The sequence below is a fragment of the Myxine glutinosa genome, chromosome 14 (assembly GCF_964187855.1).
Source record: "Myxine glutinosa chromosome 14, kmMyxGlut1.1, whole genome shotgun sequence".
Classification (NCBI taxonomy): Eukaryota; Metazoa; Chordata; class Myxini; order Myxiniformes; family Myxinidae; genus Myxine; species Myxine glutinosa.
In genome coordinates, this window is record NC_136274.1 from 65,109,587 (window position 1) to 65,132,185 (window position 22,599).

General features: G+C 41.6%; 1 protein-coding gene across 23 annotated transcripts in view; it reads left to right on the forward strand.

Moving 5' to 3' along the window:
• LOC137439865 (limbic system-associated membrane protein) overlaps window positions 1-22,599 on the forward strand; it is a 98,227-nt gene that overhangs the window by 36,425 nt on the left and 39,203 nt on the right. For all 23 annotated transcript variants that reach the window (XM_068136056.2, XM_068136051.2, XM_068136052.2 and 20 more), the window contains exons 2-7: window positions 4,133-4,205; window positions 4,324-4,562; window positions 8,442-8,567; window positions 9,730-9,858; window positions 15,584-15,704; window positions 15,956-16,104. In XM_068136056.2, coding sequence (XP_067992157.1) covers window positions 4,133-4,205; window positions 4,324-4,562; window positions 8,442-8,567; window positions 9,730-9,858; window positions 15,584-15,704; window positions 15,956-16,104 — 837 coding nt within the window. The remainder of the gene's footprint in view (window positions 1-4,132; window positions 4,206-4,323; window positions 4,563-8,441; window positions 8,568-9,729; window positions 9,859-15,583; window positions 15,705-15,955; window positions 16,105-22,599) is intronic.

A 22,599-nucleotide genomic window follows, 5' to 3' on the forward strand; every position in this document is an offset into this window, starting at 1 on the left:
AAGGTCACGTGATTCCAGTGTCCTGGCTGCCATTGACGGTGCTCTCTGGCCCATTGCAATCGGCGCTGGCTGTGTTGTCTGGTCAGGCGTGGCTTTCGCAGGGGACGCCTGGCACGATAGCCTCCTTGAACCAGTCGTTGGTTGTGGTTGACTAGCCTTCTGGATACAGGCACATTTGTCAGTTGCTGCCACTCAGCCCTAAACCGATTCGCTGACTTGGTACGGCCATTGCAGACTAACCGGTGCAGCTGGCGATCATCCCTCCTTGTGGCTCTGCGGGGACGTCCTGGCCTCGGTATTGGAGTAGGGACACCACTCTGAGCATTTCGTTTCAGGATCTTTGACACCTGACCTTGAGTGATGCCATACTGCCGAGCAATAGCACGCTGTTTCATGCCGGAATTTCGTAAAGCCACCACTCCATGACAAACAGCATTGTCGAATTGACGGACCATCTCCAGAGGAAACGGCAATAACTTTTGTCGACGTGCAGCAGTTGGTTTCCACTAATACAGAACGCAACAACCCTTATATACCCCGATTGTGAAGCCAATCGTCAAATGTACCTGTCCTTACATTTTGTCACGCTACCTGTGATATAATCCTGTTATTGACTTCTTGCTGCGAAAGACAATCAGTGACATGGTTCTTTCAACAAAGACATCACCGAAGGGTAAAATAAACTCACCAGATTGATATACTGAGTTCAGAAAGTAAACCCAAGTCAAGAAAAAATATATATTCCATATTAAATGCCACGTCTGTATATATATATATATATATATCTATATATATATATCTATATATATATATATATATATATATATATATATATATATATATTTATACATATACACACGGAAGCCTCTCCTCAGTGAAAGACACATGAAAGCCCGCTTGGAATTTGCAAAAAAGCACCGAAAGGACTCTCAGACTGTGAGAAACAAGATTCTGTGGTCTGATGAAACCAAGATTGAACTGTTTGGCTTACGTCTGGCCACTCTGCCATAAAGCCCAGATCGGTGGGATGTTGAAGTGATGGTTGTCCTTCTGGAAGTTTCTCTCATCTCCACACATGATCTCTGGAGCTCAGCCAGAGTGACCATCGGGTTCTTGGTCACCTCTCTTACCAAGGCCCTTCTCCCCCGATTGCTCAGTTTGGCGGGGCGGCCAGCTCTAGGAAGAGTCCTGGTTGTTCCAAACCTCTTCCATTTAAGAATTATGGAGGCCACTGTGCTCTTGGGAACCTTCAATGCAGCAGAAATTTTTTTGTAGGCTTCCCCAGATCTATGCCTCGACACAATCCTGTCTCTGAGCTCTGCAGGCAGTTCCTTCGACCTCATGGCTTGGTTTTTGCTCTGATATGCATTGTCAGCTGTGAGACCTTATATAGACAGGTGTGTGCCTTTCCAAATCATGTCCAATCAATTGAATTTACCAGCAGTGGACTCCAATCAAGGTTTATAAACATCTCAAAGATGATCAAGAGAAATGGGAGGCATCTGAGCTAAATTTCAAGTGTCATAGCAAAGGGTATGAATACTTATGTCAATGTGATATTTCAGTTTTTTCTTTTAATAAATTTGCAAAACTTTCTAAAATCCTGTTTTCTCTTTGTCATTATGGGGTATTGAGTGTGGATTGATGAGGGAAAAAATGAATTTAAACGATTTCAGCGTAAGGCTGCAACATAACAAAATGTGAAAAAAGCGAAGGGGTCTGAATACTTTCTGAATGCACTGTATATGTAAAAATAGAATCTCCGCCTAGGTCATACTATCCTCCTCAACTAAAGTATTGTTGCTGTTTTAGGAAACCCCTACGAAGGAATGGCAACCACCATACAGGTCCCTGAGAATAGTTATTTCATAGCAGAACATTATCTTAGTCCCTTCCCCTTCTATGGGTTAGTATGTCATGCGTGGGAGATGGGAAGTGAGGCCCTCCACTCATAAGAGAATAATTTTCCAGGCAATGCACATAGGCTCAAAGGCACACCATCCAAGCGCATGATCTAATTTACTGGTCGTGCTTGAGTCCAAGAGATGAGGCAGCCTTATGTCCCATAGGGTCCAAAAAGCATCATAGTAAAACACCGCCGGAGGGTGCGTTCCCCGATTGGAATGGTCACGTGGTACAGGCAAACAGCGTCAGACGATTGGGCCCTGCTTGACGGACCAATTGGCGTTCGTAGTTTCTGGTTCACAACCTGCCGAAGTACGAAGTTATTGATATGCGGCAGCTTCAGGCCTGGTAAGTTCGGGAGGGAATGGAGGCTAACCCCTCGTAGTAGACCAAACCCCGGGGCATAACAGTATCAAACAAGCCCGGCTACGCCACTGTTAGACTTTCGGTCTTGTTTTATAACAATTCAATTTTTTTTAACAATTTTTTTTTTTCTGAATGACACTGCCTCTGCTAATAAATGATTCAAAACAGCACTAGATTGAACGCTGTGAAAGCCTTAATATGTTTTCGTGCACTTGTAAAAAAAAAAAAATCTTCATTTACTGATGTACTTCGTACAAAAAATGTTTCCATTGTAGTAATAAATGTGCATGAACAATGCATCATGTCTGTGGTCATATAAATACCGATAAAGGTGGCATGTTTGATTTAACATACAGTCCATTGTTAGCATCAAGGTTTTGTCCACGTCGTCCGTGGTGAGCGAAAGATCCCCCCACGAGGGAATGGTGAGCGTCCGCGGCTCCAGCACAAAGAAGGGTTTATGGAGCACACACTGCACGGATTTCACAAAATGTCAACCTCGGGAAGCAATTTCTATGTCGATGGAAACACGCGTGCTCTTCCAACTCTCTATTGGCATCACACAAAACGTCCATTTTTCACAGAGCATTGCACCTATGCTGCAAACAAACAATTATTGACTTGTTCCACGATTTAGGGCTTCTACAAACACTGCGCTTTACAATCTGAACGTTTAAGTTTAAGTAGTAAGGTAAAACTTCTGTGTCCACTTGCCACAAACCTTTTTTTTTCTTCTGTATACAGAATCGAGGCTCGTGGAAGAGCGAACACATTGAACATGTAAACATGCACAGACACATAAAACATACAATGAAAGGAGCGGGAGATAAGAGGGGGAGAGAGGGAAGCACACAAGCACAACAACAGAAGAGAACAGGGACGTCGGTAGATCTGTGGGAGGGAGAGGGCTGGGGGAGGGGGAAGGGGTACACGGTATAAAGCAAATGAACACTTCTAGAAATTTCAGGAAAGAAGTTGGAGATTGAAAGAGGTGGATTTGGGATGAATTAACGGGGGTAGAAAAGATCAAGGTTGTGGATGGGGGAAGATAAGAGATGGTGGTGAACAGCTGTTTAAAGACCTGGAGGGTGGAGTGGGATTGAAGAGAGTGAGGGAGTTTGTTCCAGAGGCGGGAGAAAAGAGGAATGAAGGAGTGAAGGTGAGCAGAGAGTCTTGATTTTGGCAGTTTCACCAAAGAGGGTTGCTGGCAGATCCTCCAAAGTTTTATCAGTACTTCCAAAACTCCAACATCCTCCTCAACCTGGTGAACGTCCAAGCATCACTTTTGATGAAAGTCCATCAGAAAGCTGGACAACCCCAGGGATGGCATATATGGCGGAAATAGCACCACCTTTGGTGGTAGTCCGTATTACAAATCATATTCCTTTATCTTTCCCAATTTTTCTCCCCAAATTTTCTTCCCAAATTGGACAGTTGTTGGACCATCTGGAAGCCACGGCTAAACCTTAAATCCCTCACAATACACATACACTTCCTGTCCCACTGAGAATAACATGGTCCAATTTTGCACAGACATTCACTTTTGTTTTTCACTAGTTACCTTCGTACGGATTCAAACGATATATTTGTTTGAATATCTCAAGTCTCACCGGTGAGGTAACTTAGTGTCTATGTCCATGCTAATGTGAATATTGATGTTTTCAGGGCCATCACTTTCCAAGGTTTTTAGGGTCATTGCCAGACATTATGGGTTCTCATGGGGTCCTGTATGGATTTTCCATGAGGTGTCTTTATAGTTATGAAATGTTATAGTCAAGGTTAAGAGTTATATTTTGAGGACATTGTCTCGTTATTTTTACACCCATGTATTTTCTTGCTTTCTTTGTGGTTTTGTGTACAGCTGTATGGCAGGGTCCCGGTGACGTGTTGTCTGAAAACGTCACAGTGAGAGAAGGAGAGGAAGCCATACTGAGGTGAGCATCGTCGGCACCTGGGTGAACACATTGAGGAGAAGCTGTCTGTTGACATTTTCTTGGAAATACCAATCTATCGATGTATCTCTTATCTTCGCCCTGTCGATCTTCCCCAAAGGTGTACAGTTCTTGAAGGCCCTGTGCGCAGAGCATGGCTAAACCGCTCGTCCATCTTGTTTACTGGTGAAGAGAAGTGGAGTCCAGAGGAGCGGGTGTCCCTGTACAAGGGACCAAAAAACCAATATGCCCTCCGGTTAAACCCTGCGGAACCACAAGATGAGGGGAGTTATAGCTGCAGTCAACAGCCTCCTGGTGGAGTGGCCGCCAAGATCGCCATCTTCCACCTGTCTGTACAGGGTATTCTGCCGGTCTCCTGAACCAATGGTTCATCTTTAACATTGGCATCTGTATTTAAATACAAGGGTGTTGAAGACCCTTTTAAAATTTTCTCATTTTCAACAGATTAATGAACTCCTAGGGAGATGAACATGTGAGCGAACCTTCTTCAGGATGTGCATTGTGGTAGAATTGTTCAGCAGCACCTGTCATGGGTTGATGGAAGATTCAAGATTGCACGCTTGTTTAGAAGAGCAGCTATCAGTGAGGGCAGCTGACCTCTAACAGGAAATTAAACCAGTGTATGATTTCAGTGAATGAATGAAAGGAATGTGGAGAATGGGTTGAAGCATTCAAAGGTGGAGAAGAAAGCGAAGTGGATGTTTGCAAGTGTCAGTCGGTAAATGCAAGATTGTGTTTTGGGAAATGAAGGGTCCACTATGTGTAAGCATTTGTGAAAGAAGCACCACGGCTAAAGTTCCACGTATTGTCGCCCTTTAGAAAACGAGGTGAAACAAAATGTTATCGATAAAAATAGAGGCCTGCAATCGAAATGGGATTTCAAGACAACGTGACATTACCTGTGCAACCCCAGCTCACGTGATAGTTTAGACAGTGAGAAGATTAGGCTGCCGTGTTGAAAAAACACCTTCCTTTCGACCCTGAATTTGGTCGTTTAGAGATCCTCTGGGAAGCTCCACATTCGCCAGTGATGAATATCTCCTGAAACAGCAGCGGCAACCTCTCATTCCAGGAATACTCTTCCATGTTGGATGTACTAGCTGCTATAGAGTTTGAACTCCATGAACTCTGGACCGCAATGCTCTAAATCAAATGAGGAGACCTTTCACTCCAGGAATACTCTTACCTGTTCGATGTACTAGCTGCTATAGAGTTTGAACTCCATGAACTCTGGACCGCAATGCTCTAAATCAAATGATGAGACCTTTCACTCCAGGAATACTCTTACCTGTTCGATGTACTAGCTGCTATAGAGTTTGAACTCCATGAACTCTGGACCGCAATGCTCTAAATCAAATGAGGAGATCTTTCACTCCAGGAATACTCTTACCTGTTGGATGTACTTGCTGCTATAGAGCTTGACCTCCATGAACTCTGGACTGCAATGCTCTAAATCAAATGAGGAGACCTTTCACTCCAGGAATACTCTTACCTGTTCGATGTACTAGCTGCTATAGAGCTTGACCTCCATGAACTCTGGACCGCAATGCTCTAAATCAAATGAGGAGACCTTTCACTCCAGGAATGCTCTTCCATGTTCGATGTACCAGCTGCTATAGAGTTTGAACTCCATGAACTCTGGACTGCAATGCTCGAAATCAAATGAGAAGACCTTTCACTCCAGGAATACTCTACCATGTTGGATGGACCAGCTGCTATAGAGTTTGAACTCCATGAACTCTGGACTGCAATGCTCTAAATCAAATGAGAAGACCTTTCACTCCAGGAATACTCTACCATGTTGGATGGACCAGCTGCTATAGCGTTTTAACTCTATGAACTCTGGACTGCAATGCTCTAAATCAAATGAGGAGACATTTCACTCCAGGAATACTCTTCCGTGTTGGATGTACTTGCTCTTATAGAGTTTGAACTCCATGAACGCTGAACCACAATGGTCTAAATCAAATGAGGAGACCTTTCACTCCAGGAATACTCTACCATGTTGGAGGGACCTGCTGATTTTAACTCCATGAACTCTGGACTGCGATGGTCTAAATCAAATGAGGAGACCTTTCACTCCAGGAATACTCTTCGTGATGGATGTACTTGCTCTTATAGAGTTTGAACTCCATGAACTCTGGACTGCAATGCTCGAAATCAAATGAGGAGACCTTTCACTCCAGGAATACTCTACCATGTTGGATGGACCAGCTGCTATAGAGTTTGAATTCCATGAACTCTGAACCGCAATGGTCTATATCAAATGAGGAGACCTTTCACTCCAGGAATACTCTACCATGTTGGATGGACCAGCTGATTTTAACTCCATGAACTCTGAACCGCAATGGTCTATATCAAATGAGGAGATCTTTCACTCCAGGAATACTCTACCATGTTGGATGGACCAGCTGCTATAGAGTTTGAACTCCATGAACTCTGAACCGCAATGGTCTATATCAAATGAGGAGATCTTTCACTCCAGGAATACTCTACCATGTTGGATGGACCAGCTGATTTTAACTCCATGAACTCTGGACCGCAATGCTCTAAATCAAATGAGGAGACCTTTCACTCCAGGAATGCTCTTCCATGTTCGATGTACCAGCTGCTATAGAGTTTGAACTCCATGAACTCTGGACTGCAATGCTCGAAATCAAATGAGAAGACCTTTCACTCCAGGAATACTCTACCATGTTGGATGGACCAGCTGCTATAGAGTTTGAACTCCATGAACTCTGGACTACAATGCTCTAAATCAAATGAGAAGACTTTTCACTCCAGGAATACTCTACCATGTTGGATGGACCAGCTGCTATAGCGTTTTAACTCTATGAACTCTGGACTGCAATGCTCTAAATCAAATGAGGAGACATTTCACTCCAGGAATACTCTTCCGTGTTGGATGTACTTGCTCTTATAGAGTTTGAACTCCATGAACGCTGAACCACAATGGTCTAAATCAAATGAGGAGACCTTTCACTCCAGGAATACTCTACCATGTTGGAGGGACCTGCTGATTTTAACTCCATGAACTCTGGACTGCGATGGTCTAAATCAAATGAGGAGACCTTTCACTCCAGGAATACTCTTCGTGATGGATGTACTTGCTCTTATAGAGTTTGAACTCCATGAACTCTGGACTGCAATGCTCGAAATCAAATGAGGAGACCTTTCACTCCAGGAATACTCTACCATGTTGGATGGACCAGCTGCTATAGAGTTTGAATTCCATGAACTCTGAACCGCAATGGTCTATATCAAATGAGGAGACCTTTCACTTCAGGAATACTCTACCATGTTGGATGGACCAGCTGATTTTAACTCCATGAACTCTGAACCGCAATGGTCTATATCAAATGAGGAGATCTTTCACTCCAGGAATACTCTACCATGTTGGATGGACCAGCTGCTATAGAGTTTGAACTCCATGAACTCTGAACCGCAATGGTCTATATCAAATGAGGAGATCTTTCACTCCAGGAATACTCTACCATGTTGGATGGACCAGCTGATTTTAACTCCATGAACTCTGAACCGCAATGGTCTATATCAAATGAGGAGATCTTTCTCTCATTATTTGTCACGTGATGTTGATCATACTCTTGGTTATGCAAATCAGGTACAGGTGCTCATGTGGGAACTTTACACGCCGAGAAAGGGGTGTCTCATTACTTTTGGTCCGATAGTAGATAAACAAAAAGGAAAAACAGTATTCTCAAAGTTTTTCATGAAAAGATTAACATAATGGATGCATTATTCGTGCAAATTGTAAAACAGAGAGCTAGTAATGTGTGTGCGTCCAGGCCAAAGGCTTTGTGGTCTGATTCCCGAAATGAACGACTTGAAGTGGTGGATCCCAAACCGAAGGTGTTCTTTGTAGAAGGTAATATCAAATCATCTGGGAGCTTTAAGGAGGTGATGTGGGGTCCATTCTCCCCATTGTTTCTTTCTAAATTATTCCAAAGAGATGTTTACTCGAAGAGATCACCTGTGCTGGCAGCAGCAGAGGAGTTAGTTAGTAAAACTAGTTTGGTTTTGCAGGTTTCATTGGAATTAATCAGTGAAATGAAAAAATCCTTTCTCATCGTCCCAAAAATTGTTCTCTTGTATTTCTCGAGTTTGTTCATTTACCTGTGCTCTACTATTGGCATATTTAACCCTGCTTATGTCGTGCTTCGAGCAATCCGAAGGATGACGGTCCCTATTCTTGCCCAGTGCCTCCACAAATCTACAACATGACCGGTGACATCACGACGGATGAGATGAGTAACGTGTCACTCCATTGCCGAGCAACGGGTAACCCTGAGCCGCAGGTCACCTGGAAACGCATCCTGCCACCTGGTAAGGTACCCACTGGTGCCGCTGCTACGCTCGATTATGTTGCCATTGCGATTGTGAGGTTTTGTTCATGATGTAAGACGTCTGTGGTGGATGTGTTAGTGAGCATGGATGGAGCGACAGTGAAAGATGTTTATTTAATTTGTGAAAGGATAGTCGGTGGTTCCGCATCACAAGGTAATGTCAGCAGCTGTTGAGAGGGGAAGAAACGGAATTTGGTCTCGATGAGCGAGGTGGATGCCTATCAAGGTAGATGAGAACTGAAAATGTGTACAAGTTGTTCAGGATTGATTTTATTAATTTGTAATATTATGGATAGAACTACTGTCACACAAACCTGCTGTCTATCTATGTAGGCCTATCTATCTATCTCTTTAATGGCCACAATTGTTTCCGCCTTTTTGTGTTTTTTTTGAAAGAAGCCTTTTATGAACCGGCTGGCCAGGCCTGATGTTTTACTGGAGGTGATTTGGACAGGAATCAGTCATTTTTTTCAGGATGACTCACCTAATCTTGGCACAAGACCACCCCTGGGGGTCTTTACCATCACCAACTAATGCAAGCAGACAGAACGCCCAGTTTGATGTCCACCCGAGAGACGGCACACACATTGATGCCTCTGTTTGCATGGGGAACACCATGATGACAGGTCATATATTGGTCAGAATTTGGGCCCAGGCTAGACAGCTCAGAGATGAATGTGCGGATGTCGAAGCTATCTTGTTGATATCAATCGACGAATTTGGTCTCCTGGTTGCATCATTACTGAGGAGCAGCTGTTTATCCAGGTATTTAAAATTTGTCCAGGGCACCGGCACACAATGACAGTTTTTTTAATGTCCACCAAATGGGATAACCCGTCGAATGTCCCAGCGAATGGATGGCGAGGTCCTCTTGTTGTCTCATGAAGGTTTCTCGTGGTTTTGCTGTGTTTTTCTCTCTTCACCTAATACAATTATAATTCTCTACAGTCTACACCTTATTGAGGTATATTTGTTTGTTCTAAGAAAATTTATTTGTCCACTTAAGTTGCTGTTGTGTTTTGTGGCATCTCTTGCATGTGATCATATAATCTTACGATTGTATGCTTATTCCCTTGTGTCACTGCATGTATGGACTACAAATGTCATTTCTATCTACTGAGATGTACTGTTGTACTGAGTAGGACACGAGTGGCGAAGAAGTGAAGTGAACCTGCCAAGTGTGATGAGGAAGGATGCGGGGACTTACGAGTGCTCCGCGAGAAATGGCGTCACAACACCAGCACGGCGGCAGATGATCCTCACCATTCGATGTACGTTTGGGACATAGAGATGAAGATGTTTGCATGACTAGGAAGATCTGTAAGATTTGGTAAAAAAAAAAAAGACAGAGAGATGTAGAATATTGATGGGCTATGGAGACCGAGAATGGAATGATGAGAAGAGGAGATCTAGAATGGACTGATGTGACCTTGGTTTTTTCAATATCATATCTATTGTAATAATAATCATAAAAAAAGAGAATGAATGTGTATGAGTGTGTGCACACATGTGTGTGTAAATGTATGAGTATATGCACGTATATGCACATGTGTGTGTCTCCTCCATAACTCCAAGACCATGAAACCTAGTGGCCCCAAACTTTGCAAACATATTTATCGAGCTCCAAGGGAGTGCACAAATGAAAACTGGGTGTCTGGGTGTATTTGAAGACCCCTTTTGAAGATCATTTAGGGACTGCTCATCACAAAAACAAAAACAACATAAGCCTTACCAAAATGGCGTTGCACCATATTGGTCAGCCTTCTGTCACATCGCATGGTTCTTAAGCCACCATTTTGTTTCAGCCAATTTAAACGTGCCTTGCCTTGCAACTATGATGACCTCTCACGGACTAATTCAAGCATATAATTAAAATCTGGATACAGATTTGAGTAATGGATCCTGTAGGCTAAATAAATATCGAAATCTGGAGTTTAATCTGAAAACAACATTGGAGATTCTTATTACTAAGTGTATTTACATAAGCAAGGCCGTCATCCCTCCTTCTGCACTGTCATTTTAATCCACTATGCCACAGGATATGGTCTCACTCACCTTGAATCTGTTATAAATAATACTTATTAATATTTTTAAATTAATAAAGTCTAATTAAAAATAACTGTCCTTTTGTCGGTATTTTGTATGCACACTGTATGCTGTTGAGATGTCCCGGAGTGTGTCCTGCCTTCTGCACTGTTGGCTTAATTCATACCTCCATAGGATACGGTGTCACTACTTGGAGCTGTGATACTTGTACAGCAATACACGTTAGTAATATAGATGGATGAGACAATAAATCGGATGTTTTTTCCCAGTTGCAAAATGCTTCAACTTTATTCCAATTTGTCATAATTACCTCCGCTACCGAAGATGGAGGGGAGGTTATGTTTTCACCCTTGTCTGTTTGGTTGTTACTTGCGAAAATCGAAGATTTTTCAAGTATATTGGTTGGTCTTGTGCGTTATTCTGTCTGTCTGTATGTCAGTCATTTACAGGTCACAATTCTCAACCAATCTTCACGAAAATTCACCAAATGTTAGAGTTGGTCATAAACAAGAAGACTATTATTTTTGGGGTAAAAAGGTCAATAGGTTAACATGGGCCAAAGGTCACCAACTTTGTCGAATTTCTAAAATCCTCAATTTTCATCCGATTGACTTGAATTCTAAGAAGATTTGCACATCTGTTCACTGAATTCAACCACCAAGTATTTTTGAGGTCAACATTGGCTAAAAGGTCAACATAGGCGAAATTTCTAAAATCTTCAATTTTCATCTGATTGACTTGAAATTTTAAGAGGATTTTCATACCAGGTCACTGATTTCTCCCACCAATTATTTTTGAGGTCATCATAGGCCAACAACTTATTTTAGGGGCTTCACAAGTATAGTGCTATGCACAACATACAGTATTTCTTGTTTGTTTATTTGTCTGTCTGTTGACAGGATATCTCAAAAAATTGTGGACAGATTTGGACTACATTTGCTGGAGAGGTTCGGTATGTGATACGGACAAAATGATGAGATTTTTTTGAAGAGTGATCTGAGTATTTTAAAGTGATTCTTCATCATTGAGTGATAGAGCTAAAACTGATATATAGCAGGATATCTCAAAAAGGTTCTGGCCGGATTTGGACGAAATTTGGTGGACAGGTTGGGTGTGTGATGAGGCCAAATCTTTTAAATTTTGGTGAAGAACTGAATCCGGATCCGGATATGAGAACTTTTTTTTAGAGAACTTTTAGTCATTCTTCACCATTGAGTGCTCGGACCAAAACGATATGTCGCATGATATTTTTAAAAGTTGTGAAATAATTATGTCAAAACTTGGTGGACGAGATGGTTAGGTGACAAGAACAAACCGATTCACTTTTGGTTCAGGTCCAAATCCAGATCCGGCCTATCATTGGGATACAAAACCTAAACTGTTCAGCTTGGCGGAGGTTTGTGCTCTAACGAGTGCCGTTGTGGTTACATTATTTTATTGCAAACAAACTGAATACGGAGAAACAGCGTGAACAAAGCATTTGCGCTTTAATTTTTTTAATTTTTTTTACACAAGATTGGGGATGGCATAAGAGCTAACACATTAAACACAAAAAACATAAACGGACACATAAAACATATAATAAAGGGAGCGGCAGACAAGAAGGGGAGAGAGGGGGAAGCACACAAGCACAACAACAGTAGAGAACAAGGACATCGGTAGATCTGTGGAAGGGGGTGGGAGGGTACACTGTATAAAGCAAATGAAAACTACTAGGAATTTCAGGAAAGAAGAACTTTGAAAGATTGAAAGGTGGATTTGGGGTGTTTTAATGGGGATAGAAAAGATCAAGGTTTTGGATGGGGGGAGATTAGAGATGGTGGTGAACAACTGTTTTGAAGACCTGGAGGGACACGTGGGATTGAAGAGAGTGTGGGAGTTTGATTTAGAGGCGGGAAAAAAGAGAAATTAAAGAGTGAAGGTTAGCAGAGAGAGTCTTGATTTTGGCCGTTTCACCAGAAGAGGGTTGCTGGCAGATCTTGTGCATCCTGAAGGAATATTTGGGGAAAATTCTTCTTCTTCTTCAAATATGACAGAGAAACCCAATTATGAATGAGATTGGCAAAACACCAACAAACATAGGGGCAATACACCTGGTGCTCACCTGGTGGAATAAACAGTATACTACACCGACTTCGGGTATTTTAAAAATACCTATTTTGGGGGCCTAAATAATACCTAAAATACCTAAATATCTAAAATAATACCTCACCCTCCCCCACCCCCTCCCCCGTAGAACCCTAAAGGGGCAGATTTTTTTAAAACCCGTGAACAAACTTGGGTAAATCACAGGTGATGAAGATTGTGGTCAAGTTTTATTGAAATAGTGCGTGTAGTTTCAGAGGAAATAGCAAATTCCTATTTTGTGGGGTCAAACCTGGATCACCTTTGACCCTGGTAAACCCCTTAGACCCCGATTTTTTTTAATGCCGTGAACAAACATTAGTCACAACACAACAAATATAATTTGTGCCAAATTTGGTCGCAATCCCATCAGCGGTTTCGGAGAAGAAGTTTCAAGTGTTTACAGACTGACGGACGGACGGACAACGCGCAATCGCATAAGCTCTCCTGAACTTTGTTTCAGGTGAGCTGAAAACTATCAATTTATTATTTCTTGCGTTTTTGGCAAAATACACTGCCCAGATCTTCTCCAAACTCAGCGAGAAATTTTTTCTTCACACTCGGAAAAACATTACGGAGAAACTCAGCCACTGTTAATTTTTCTTCTTCAAACTTGGAAAAAATTGCGAAGAAACTGAGCTATAGCTTACATAAAGGTTCCTTCATTCACCAGTTATGTTTGGACAGAAAAAAGGAGGTTTCGGAGGATTGGCATTGATTGATCACCAATGGAGGCACATGACATGGAGGCCTATAACAGAGCAAGGAGATACAGAGGATTGGAATTGATTGATGACAATGCAATGGAGGCCCAGTGTTGGACGATGGGATATGGAGGCCCAGTGTTGAGCGAGGGGATATGGAGGCCCAGTGTTGAGTGGCAGGCCGTGGATGCTCAGTGTTGAGGATTGGGACAGGGAGGTCGAGTGTTGAGTGGCAGGATGTGGAGGCCCAGTCCTTAGCAGCATGATGTGGAGGTCCAGTGTTTAGCAGCAGGATATGGGGGCCCAGTGTTGGACGATGGATATGGAGGCCCAGTGTTGGGCGATGGAATATGGAGGCCCAGTGTTGAGCGGCAGGCCGTAGATGCTCATTGTTGAGGGGTGGGACAGGGAGGTCGAGTGTTGAGTGGCAGGATGTGGAGGCCCAGTCCTTAGCAGCAGGATGTGGAGGTCCAATGTTTAGCGGCGGGATCTGGGGGCCCAGTGTTGAGCGGCAGGCCATGGATGCTCAGTGTTGAGCGGCAGGCCGTGGATGCTCAGTGTTGAGCAGCAGGCCATGGATGCTCAGTGTTGAGCGGCAGGCCGTGGATGCTCAGTGTTGAGTGGCAGGCCGTGGATGCCCAGTGTTGAGGGGCGGGATGTGGAGGCCCACTGTTTAGCCAGTGGATGTGGAGACCCAGTGTTGAGCTTCAGGATGTGGAGGCCTAGTGTTGAGCATCGGGACATAGAGGCCCAGTGTTGAGTGGCGTGAAGTGAAGGCTCAGTGTTGGGTGATGGGTTGTGAAGGCCCAGCATTGGGCAACAGGACGTGGAGGCCCAGCATTGGGCAACGGGACATGGAGACTCAGTATTGAGCGATGGGACATGGAGGCCTAAATGGAGCACCCTGATGCAGAGACTGAGAATAAAGTGCTAACATGGAAGCATGAAAGGTTGATTGTTAAGTATAAACCTGAACATTAATAATTAACAAACATAAATAATTAACAAACATAAATAACATAAATAATTAACAAACATAAATAATTCGATAATGGAATTAAAGTGGGTCAAAAAGTTTTTCCCCTTAATTTTTTTACTCTAAAAACCATGACATATTCGAATGTGCATCAGCAAACACCCACCGTTGGGGAAAAATGTGACACTTGTGGCTGGACCCTAGATGGAAAAGGACCATTCCTTCATGGTCGGATACAGGACCTTTTGACTCCCTGTTAAACTTAAACTTGAACAATGAAGTCAACAAAAGGTGTGACAGATGCAATACATGAACTAGAGGTTTCAGGGAACCTGAACTCAACTGGTCTATATCAATATGGTTAGAATATGCATAATAGAACCACAAACTATATAGTTTATATGTGCATTTATATGTGTGTTTTCAAATATCTTTAAGTGGCAAAAGGCACAAGTTTCATCAAATGTGATCAGTATTTGTGACTTTTAGAGCTTGGACGTCGTCCAAACTGATGTTTATGGGTCAAGTCATGTCATAGGTCACGACGAGGTCATTTTTCGGACATCGTCAAAACCCGTAATATATGTGTTGAGGTTTGTTACATACTGTCTACACACCAAGTTTCAGCCTTCTAGCTACATTAGGAAGTACCAAATTGACAAAAATTGATTTTTCAATATGGCCGCCCTGCCGCGCCCATTTTTGGGTGTGCAACGCCCAAATGCAATCCCAAACTAGTTTATGTCTTAAAGATGCTGCATACGTTTCATCAAATTAGATCAATATTTGTGACTTTTAGAGCGTAGACGTCGAATTGCTTACAGACGACAGACAGACAGACAGACAGACAGACAGACGGACGACGGACACTGGGTGTCGACAAAAACTCAGCTGGACATAGTCCAGTTGAGTTAATAAATAGACAAAGAGACAATACTATTAAGTTCCCTGAACAAGGCAAGGAACTTGAAGTGAAAGTGTGAGTGAATAAAACTCTCATAATCACCTTTAAATTGACTTGTAAGCAACTTCACAGCGATATTCATGGAAATGACTTTGTGCCAAAAATCTTCATTTTCGAAAGAAAATGCCCCTCCTTCTTACATGTAAATCCCCATTTGTCTTCCCCTTTATCCCTACTCAAAGACCCCCCAGTAGTGACGGAGGTGCATGGAGCGGGTGCTGCTCTCGGTGAGACAGCCGTGCTGCGTTGTGAAGCCAGCGCCCAACCACCTCCGGAATTTTCCTGGTTCAGGGATGAACATCGGTGAGTTTCCCGTACGAGCTTGAAAATAACAGAAGTTGCTCAATAACCTACTTAAGCAACTTATGAATCCCTAAAATCGTCAATTTGTCTAAATTCCTTCTTGTGGTGGAACATGAGTGGAGAGTTTTGGCACATCATGACACAAAGCGGAGGGACATGATGATACAATTGCAGTGACATGAGGTCCATTATATGTGGCATGGTGCATGATATTGAGCATTGTCGGGGTGGAATGTGGTTTTGTGTCACAGTGTGGTGGCAAGGCATGGCATAAGGCTGCAGACCACGGACAGTCGATCTCTTCTCATGTTTCCAAATGTGACGAATGACCATTATGGGAATTATACCTGCATTGCCTCTAACCCACTGGGCACCAGCGCTGCCAGCAATCTACTCCACCGTAAGCTCTCCAGACAGTACACTCAGCAATTACCACTTAGCCATGAGCACATTTTCATTATTGATAACATGTCACCAATAATTGCACATCGTTTAATAACTAACAATTTCCCTTCTTTGCAGGTCTTCCCCATTAACAATAACACACTGGACCCTTCAATATTCACTCTTATTTTCACCCTATGCCTCACCTGGCGACTAGCTTCTCACAGCGAGTTTACAGTTGCATTTCCAAAATAATTTGTTGCACATGCATGGCCTTTTGGGTAATCTGTTGGTTACCTTTCCATAAACAGCTGGCCATTGTGTGCCAACACCATGTCCAAATACAAATTTTCCGTTCTCACCTAAGGTGGGCACTGAGTTAGTAGTCTAGCCACGTCAGTAGGGAGAAAATGGGGATTATTTTCCATTTGAATGGAAAAGGATTACTTTTTTAAATGTCAACATGAAGAATCGAAATTATTCTTATATTAACTATTATACTTGAAATTTCTAAAACAAATCTAAAAATAAAAAACATTAAAAAAGCAAATCGAAAAAAACTAGACCAGCACTCTCGGAGCGCATTCATTCTGAACAAAAATACCATTGTTAACTGAACACGCTACTATTATGGCTCATATACATGTATCATTGTATCATCCATGAACCATATTATGTCACATACATTTCAATATCAGTAGCTTTATTGATAATTAACTGATTATTAGGAAATTTAACGACCACTTTTCTGCACAGGCTAAATTGCGTCAATGAAGGGGAATATGAAAATAATTGAAACTGTATTCCCCATGTCTAGTCAATCATACAGTATGTATGAAGTTTCGCATGGATCTGTTAAGCGGTTTTAGAGAAGAATATTTTTTATGTCGTTATTTTCAATTCAATATGGCTGCCAGACCACATGACCGATTGTATCATAAATTGAATTCTTCACTTACATTGGGTCGTACATAAGATATATGAAGTTTGAAATTTTTCAGATACGGATTTTAAGTCGACTAATAATGGCTGGAATGCCATTTCACTGATGATGTCATTATTATCACCCCATGTATCCCATGGGGAAGAACCGCCTTTAGAGGCCATTTTTCCCTGCAGAGCGGGGGTTGGCCTTTTTTTGGGCACCGTGATCCCCTTTTTGAAGCAATGTTTTACGGCGGGATGCCCATCCTGCCGCCAACCCTGTTAGTCGCTTCTTGCAACACACAGGGAATTACCAGTGAACTGGTACTCAATTTGCCGACCCCAGAAGGATGACAGGCTGAGTCAACCCACCTGGCGTTAATTCAGCAATTGACCAGGATTCAAACCCAGGATCCTAGGATCCCAAGCTGGCACCCTAACCGCTAAGCCAAATTTATCTCATGGGGAGTTGATGACATATGCCAAGTTAAAAAAAAAATTTGTTGAGTGGTTTCGGAACAAAATATGCCCAAATCTTTCCTTCAATCCAATATTGCTGCCATACCATCTGCCATCTGAGCATTCTGGGTGACCCTGACTGAGCATGCAATTTTCCAACACATAGAATTGACACTCTCTTTCCGTCAATGATTCTGGGGCACTCGCTGCCAACCATGGGAGCACCAACAGCCTGATCACGAGAGGGTCTTCCTCAAATAGGGGAACAAATCCATGTCCGCTAGTAAAAACGCAACTGGGGGGCACAGAACCAATTACATTAATGAACAGGATTATAAATAATCAAATTGATATATGTGGAAAAATGACACGGCTTTTTTTTTTCTTTTTTTTTTAAGACCAGGATGCTTAGTCAGGGTCGCCCAGATAGCTCAGATGGCAGATGGTACGGTTCACCAGACGACCTGGGTTCGATTCCTGGTCTGGGCGTGTAATTTTCCCACATATTTAAATTTATTTATACTTGTAATATGTAGCCGTTCCCGTCGGATATAATAAAGTACAGTTGATTTAATTACAGCCGTTACCTCTAAGGACAGAAGATAGTATTCTTCTGAAAAGTTAGGATTTTAAACAAAGAATTTTATTCTTTATGGCTCAGTGGCCTTTACTGTCCATATATATATATATATATATATACAGTCACGTGAAAAAGTAAGTACACCCCATGTAAAGTTTTGACTTTTTCAACATATTTCAACATACAGCTATTTGATCCTCATTTCAACAATATTGATAGATAAAGGTGATATAATATAACAAATATCATGAAACATTTACATTTTGTAGTCCATTGTATAATTTAAATAAACATAAATGCAAATTTCGCATGTGGAAAAAGTAAGTTGGCACCCTTGGCTCTAATAGGTGGTATTGCCCCCTTTGGCAGAAACAACCTCAAGTAGGCGTTTCTTATAACTGTCTACCAGTCTCTGACATCGACTGGGAGAAATTTTTGCCCACTCCTCCATGCAGAATTATTTCAGCAGTGCGATGTTTGAGGGGTTTCTTGCATGCACAGCTCGTTTGAAATCCCCCCACAACCTCTCGATGGGATTTATATCCGTGCTTTGATTTGGCCATTCCAGAACCCTCCATTTCTTTCTTTTCAACCATTCCATGGTGGATTTACTGGTCTGTTTAGGGTCATTGTCATGCTGCAAGGTCCACCTTCGGTTGAGCTTCAACTTTCCGACAGATTGCCTCACATTATCCTCAAGCACCCTCTGGTACAATGAAGAATTCAGAGTGGATTTCATGATGGTGAGCTGCCCAGGCCCTGATGCAGCAAAGCTGCCCCAAACCATAATGTTTCCACCACCATGCTTTACAGTTGGTATCAGGTTCTTGTGGTCAAATGCTGTCTTTGGTTTTTGCCAAACATGTCTTCTGGTACTGTGGCCAAATAGCTCTACCTTTGACTCATCTGTCCAGAGCACATTGTTCCAGAAGTGCTGGTCTTTGCCTCGGTGTTCATTGGCAAACTTTAGTCTTGCCCTGATGTTCTTTCTGGACAGCAACGGTTTCCTCCTGGCACACCTCCCATGTAGATCAAATTTGTGCAGCCTCTTTCTAATGGTAGACTCGTGCACTTTGACATCAACAGTGGCAAGAGTTACCTGTAGGTCCCGTGATGACATTCTGGGGTTCTTAGAGACTCTTTCATCATCTTGCGGTCTCCTCTCGGGCTGAACCTGCTGGGGCGGCCTGGCCTGAACAAGTTGGCAGTTGTTTGGAATCTTCTCCACTTGCAGATGATCTTCCGGACAGTCGAATGATTGATTTCAAATTGTTTGGAGATCTTTTTAAATCCCTTCCCAGACTCGTAGGCATCTATAACCTCTTTCTGAAGGCCTCAGAGAAATCTTTTGATCTAGGCATGGTGACGCCGCACACTTCAACAACAAAGAGCAAACCAAACTAAATGTCTGAGGTTTAAATAAGACAGGTTCCTCCAAGATCCTCTATAACGATGTTCTAATCATTTGCACCTGAGCTGGTGCACCTGATTCTAATTTTAGGTATTTGAAGTCGTAATAAATGTAGGGGTGTACTTACTTTTTCCACATGCGAAATTTGCATTTATGTTTATTTAAATTATACAATGGACTACAAAATGTAAATGTTTCATGGTATTTGTTATATTATATCACCTTTATCTATCAATATTGTTGAAATGAAGATCAAATAGCTGTATGTTTAAATATGTTGAAAAAGTCAAAACTTTACATGGGGTGTACTTACTTTTTCACGTGACTGTATATATACAGTATATCTATATATATATATATATATATATATATATATATATATATATATATATATATATATATATATATATATATATATATATATATACATACATATATATATATATATATATATATATATATATATATATATATATATATATATATATATATATATATATATATATATATATATATATATATATACTGTATATAACTATTTCGCTTCGTGTAATATTTAAAGGATATTTAGAGCTTGTGTTTGCTCTCAGACATTTACTAAAGAACGAACTAAACTATACTAAGCAATGTTAGCTCCCAGGAGTCATGTCCACAATGATAGCCCCAAGTAGTCAATATACATGTGTAGTATTTAAAAATGTACAATAGTAAAAATGTGAATAATTTTGAGCCTTCAAAGTTCAATTTGACAAAAAGGTAATGCTTTTTCTCCTTTCCCCATTGACTTCAAATGTTAATTGATGCACTCCAAATCCCTCATTTTCTCCCAAGTCACATCTGCAGATAGAGAGAGGATAACCTGCTCGATCCCCTTGAAATAATGCAAAGGGTAGACAGGGTCGCCCATGTGTTGCTGCGTATGCTTGAGTGAATCTGTTACATCATCGGTTAGATAAATCCAACCGTGTAATAAACAGATTACTTGAATTACTTTTTGAATCATATTCACATAAAAATTAACATTAAACTTTACAAGATGATGAAGCATGTTTAAAGATGTTTAATCGTGTTCCAAGTTTAAAACATCACTATTATATAAATATATATATATATATATATATATATATGTATATATATATATATGTATATATATATATATGTATATATATATATATGTATGTATATATATATATATATATATATATATATATATATATATATATATATATATATATATATATATAGATATATATATATATATATATATATATATATATATATATATATATATATATATATATATATATATATATATATATATATAATGCAATAGTGATGGTATCGGTTGGGTTAAGGGTTTGGATTATTTGTGTTTAAAGTTTAAAACATACGGTGGGGTAGGTTTTCTTTGCTTGGTGGGGGTGTTGCTGATTTGAAAAGGTGACAAAGGCAGAAAGATAGAGTCGGGAAAGGAGTAAAAGGGAGTGTGAGGAGTGTCCAGAGAAATGGAAAATTAGGTCTGGAGATCATTCAAGCGATGGGGAGAAGGGGAGTGGGGGCCCAAAGTTCGGTCATTTTGAACATGTAATAAATGGACGTGCTCCCTTGTGAGCATGTTTTTTATATATACCTCGATGGATATTTAGAACTTGAAGCATTGCTGTTCAATAGATGGAGTATTCTATCCCGGCTCTTCCTTGTATACATTAACAAGGATTCAAACTTCCAGTCCAAAATGCACTGATATCAAGAGCTGTCATCTTCACAGCCAAGTACAACTTCCTGTACAGTGTATAACAGGTTGTTCCCTTCGAAATTCATGGAAATCAAACTTCCACTTTCCACCCATTTTCCACAGTATCCTTGAGAGCACTTTCATGTTTATATTTCCCTGATTTTTATTTTTACCCAACTAGAACCTTCCCAAAGAGTTAATGCAAATAAAAACCAAGACCAGTCACTCGATTACAGATCATATAGTGAGTAATAAAAATGGATCAAAATTTCGGATTCCAGTAATGTGCTATTCCCTAACCCTACTCATACCTTGCTGTGTTCCTCCATGCCTGTTTCCCTTCCGAACGCTAACCCGAATCCAAACTCAAATCCTATTCCAAACCCTAACGCGAAGAGCTACGCCAGAATCCTACTCATACCTTGTTGTGTTCCTCCATGCCTATTTTCATTTCTAACCCAAATACTGACCCTAATCCAAAACCAAAACCTGACCCTAACCCCAAGAGTTATTCTCCAACCTTACTCACACCTAGTTCTGTTCCTATGTGCTCGTTTCCCCTTTTAAACCCTAACCCTTGTAGCTACATGCCCAAAGTCTACTCTCAGTTTGCTGTGTCTCCATACTTGTTTCCCTTCCTAACCCCCATCAGCCTACATTTTCCTCATTTCCACATTGCAAGTTACCCTTTATTTTCCTGGGCCTTGCCCTTTGTCCCACCGAGCCCCACGCTTTATCCTTTGTCGTACCAAGCCCACCCTTTATCCTTTGTTGTACCGATCCCACCCTTTATCCTTTGTCGTACCAAGCCCACCCTTTATCCTTTGTCGTACCAAGCCCACCCTTTATCCTTTGTCGTACCAAGCCCACCCTTTATCCTTTGTCGTACCAAGCCCACCCTTTATCCTTTGTCGTACAAAACCCACCCTTTATCCTTTGTCGTACCAAGCCCACCCTTTATCCTTTGTCGTACCAAGCCCACCCTTTATCCTTTGTCGCACAAAACCCACCCTTTATCCTTTGTCGTACCAAGCCCACCCTTTATCCTTTGTCGTACCAAGCCCACCCTTTATCCTTTGTCGTACCAAGCCCACCCTTTATCCTTTGTCATACCAAGCCCACCCTTTATCCTTTGTCATACCAAGCCCACCCTTTATCCTTTGTCGTACCAAGCCCACCCTTCATCCTTTGTCATACCAGGCCCACCCTTTATCCTTTGTCGTACCAAGCCCACCCTTTATCCTTTGTCATACCAAGCCCACCCTTTATCCTTTGTCGTACAAAACCCACCCTTTATCCTTTGTCGTACAAAACCCACCCTTTATCCTTTGTCGTACAAAACCCACCCTTTATCCTTTGTCGTACAAAACCCACCCTTTATCCTTTGTCGTACCAAGCCCAC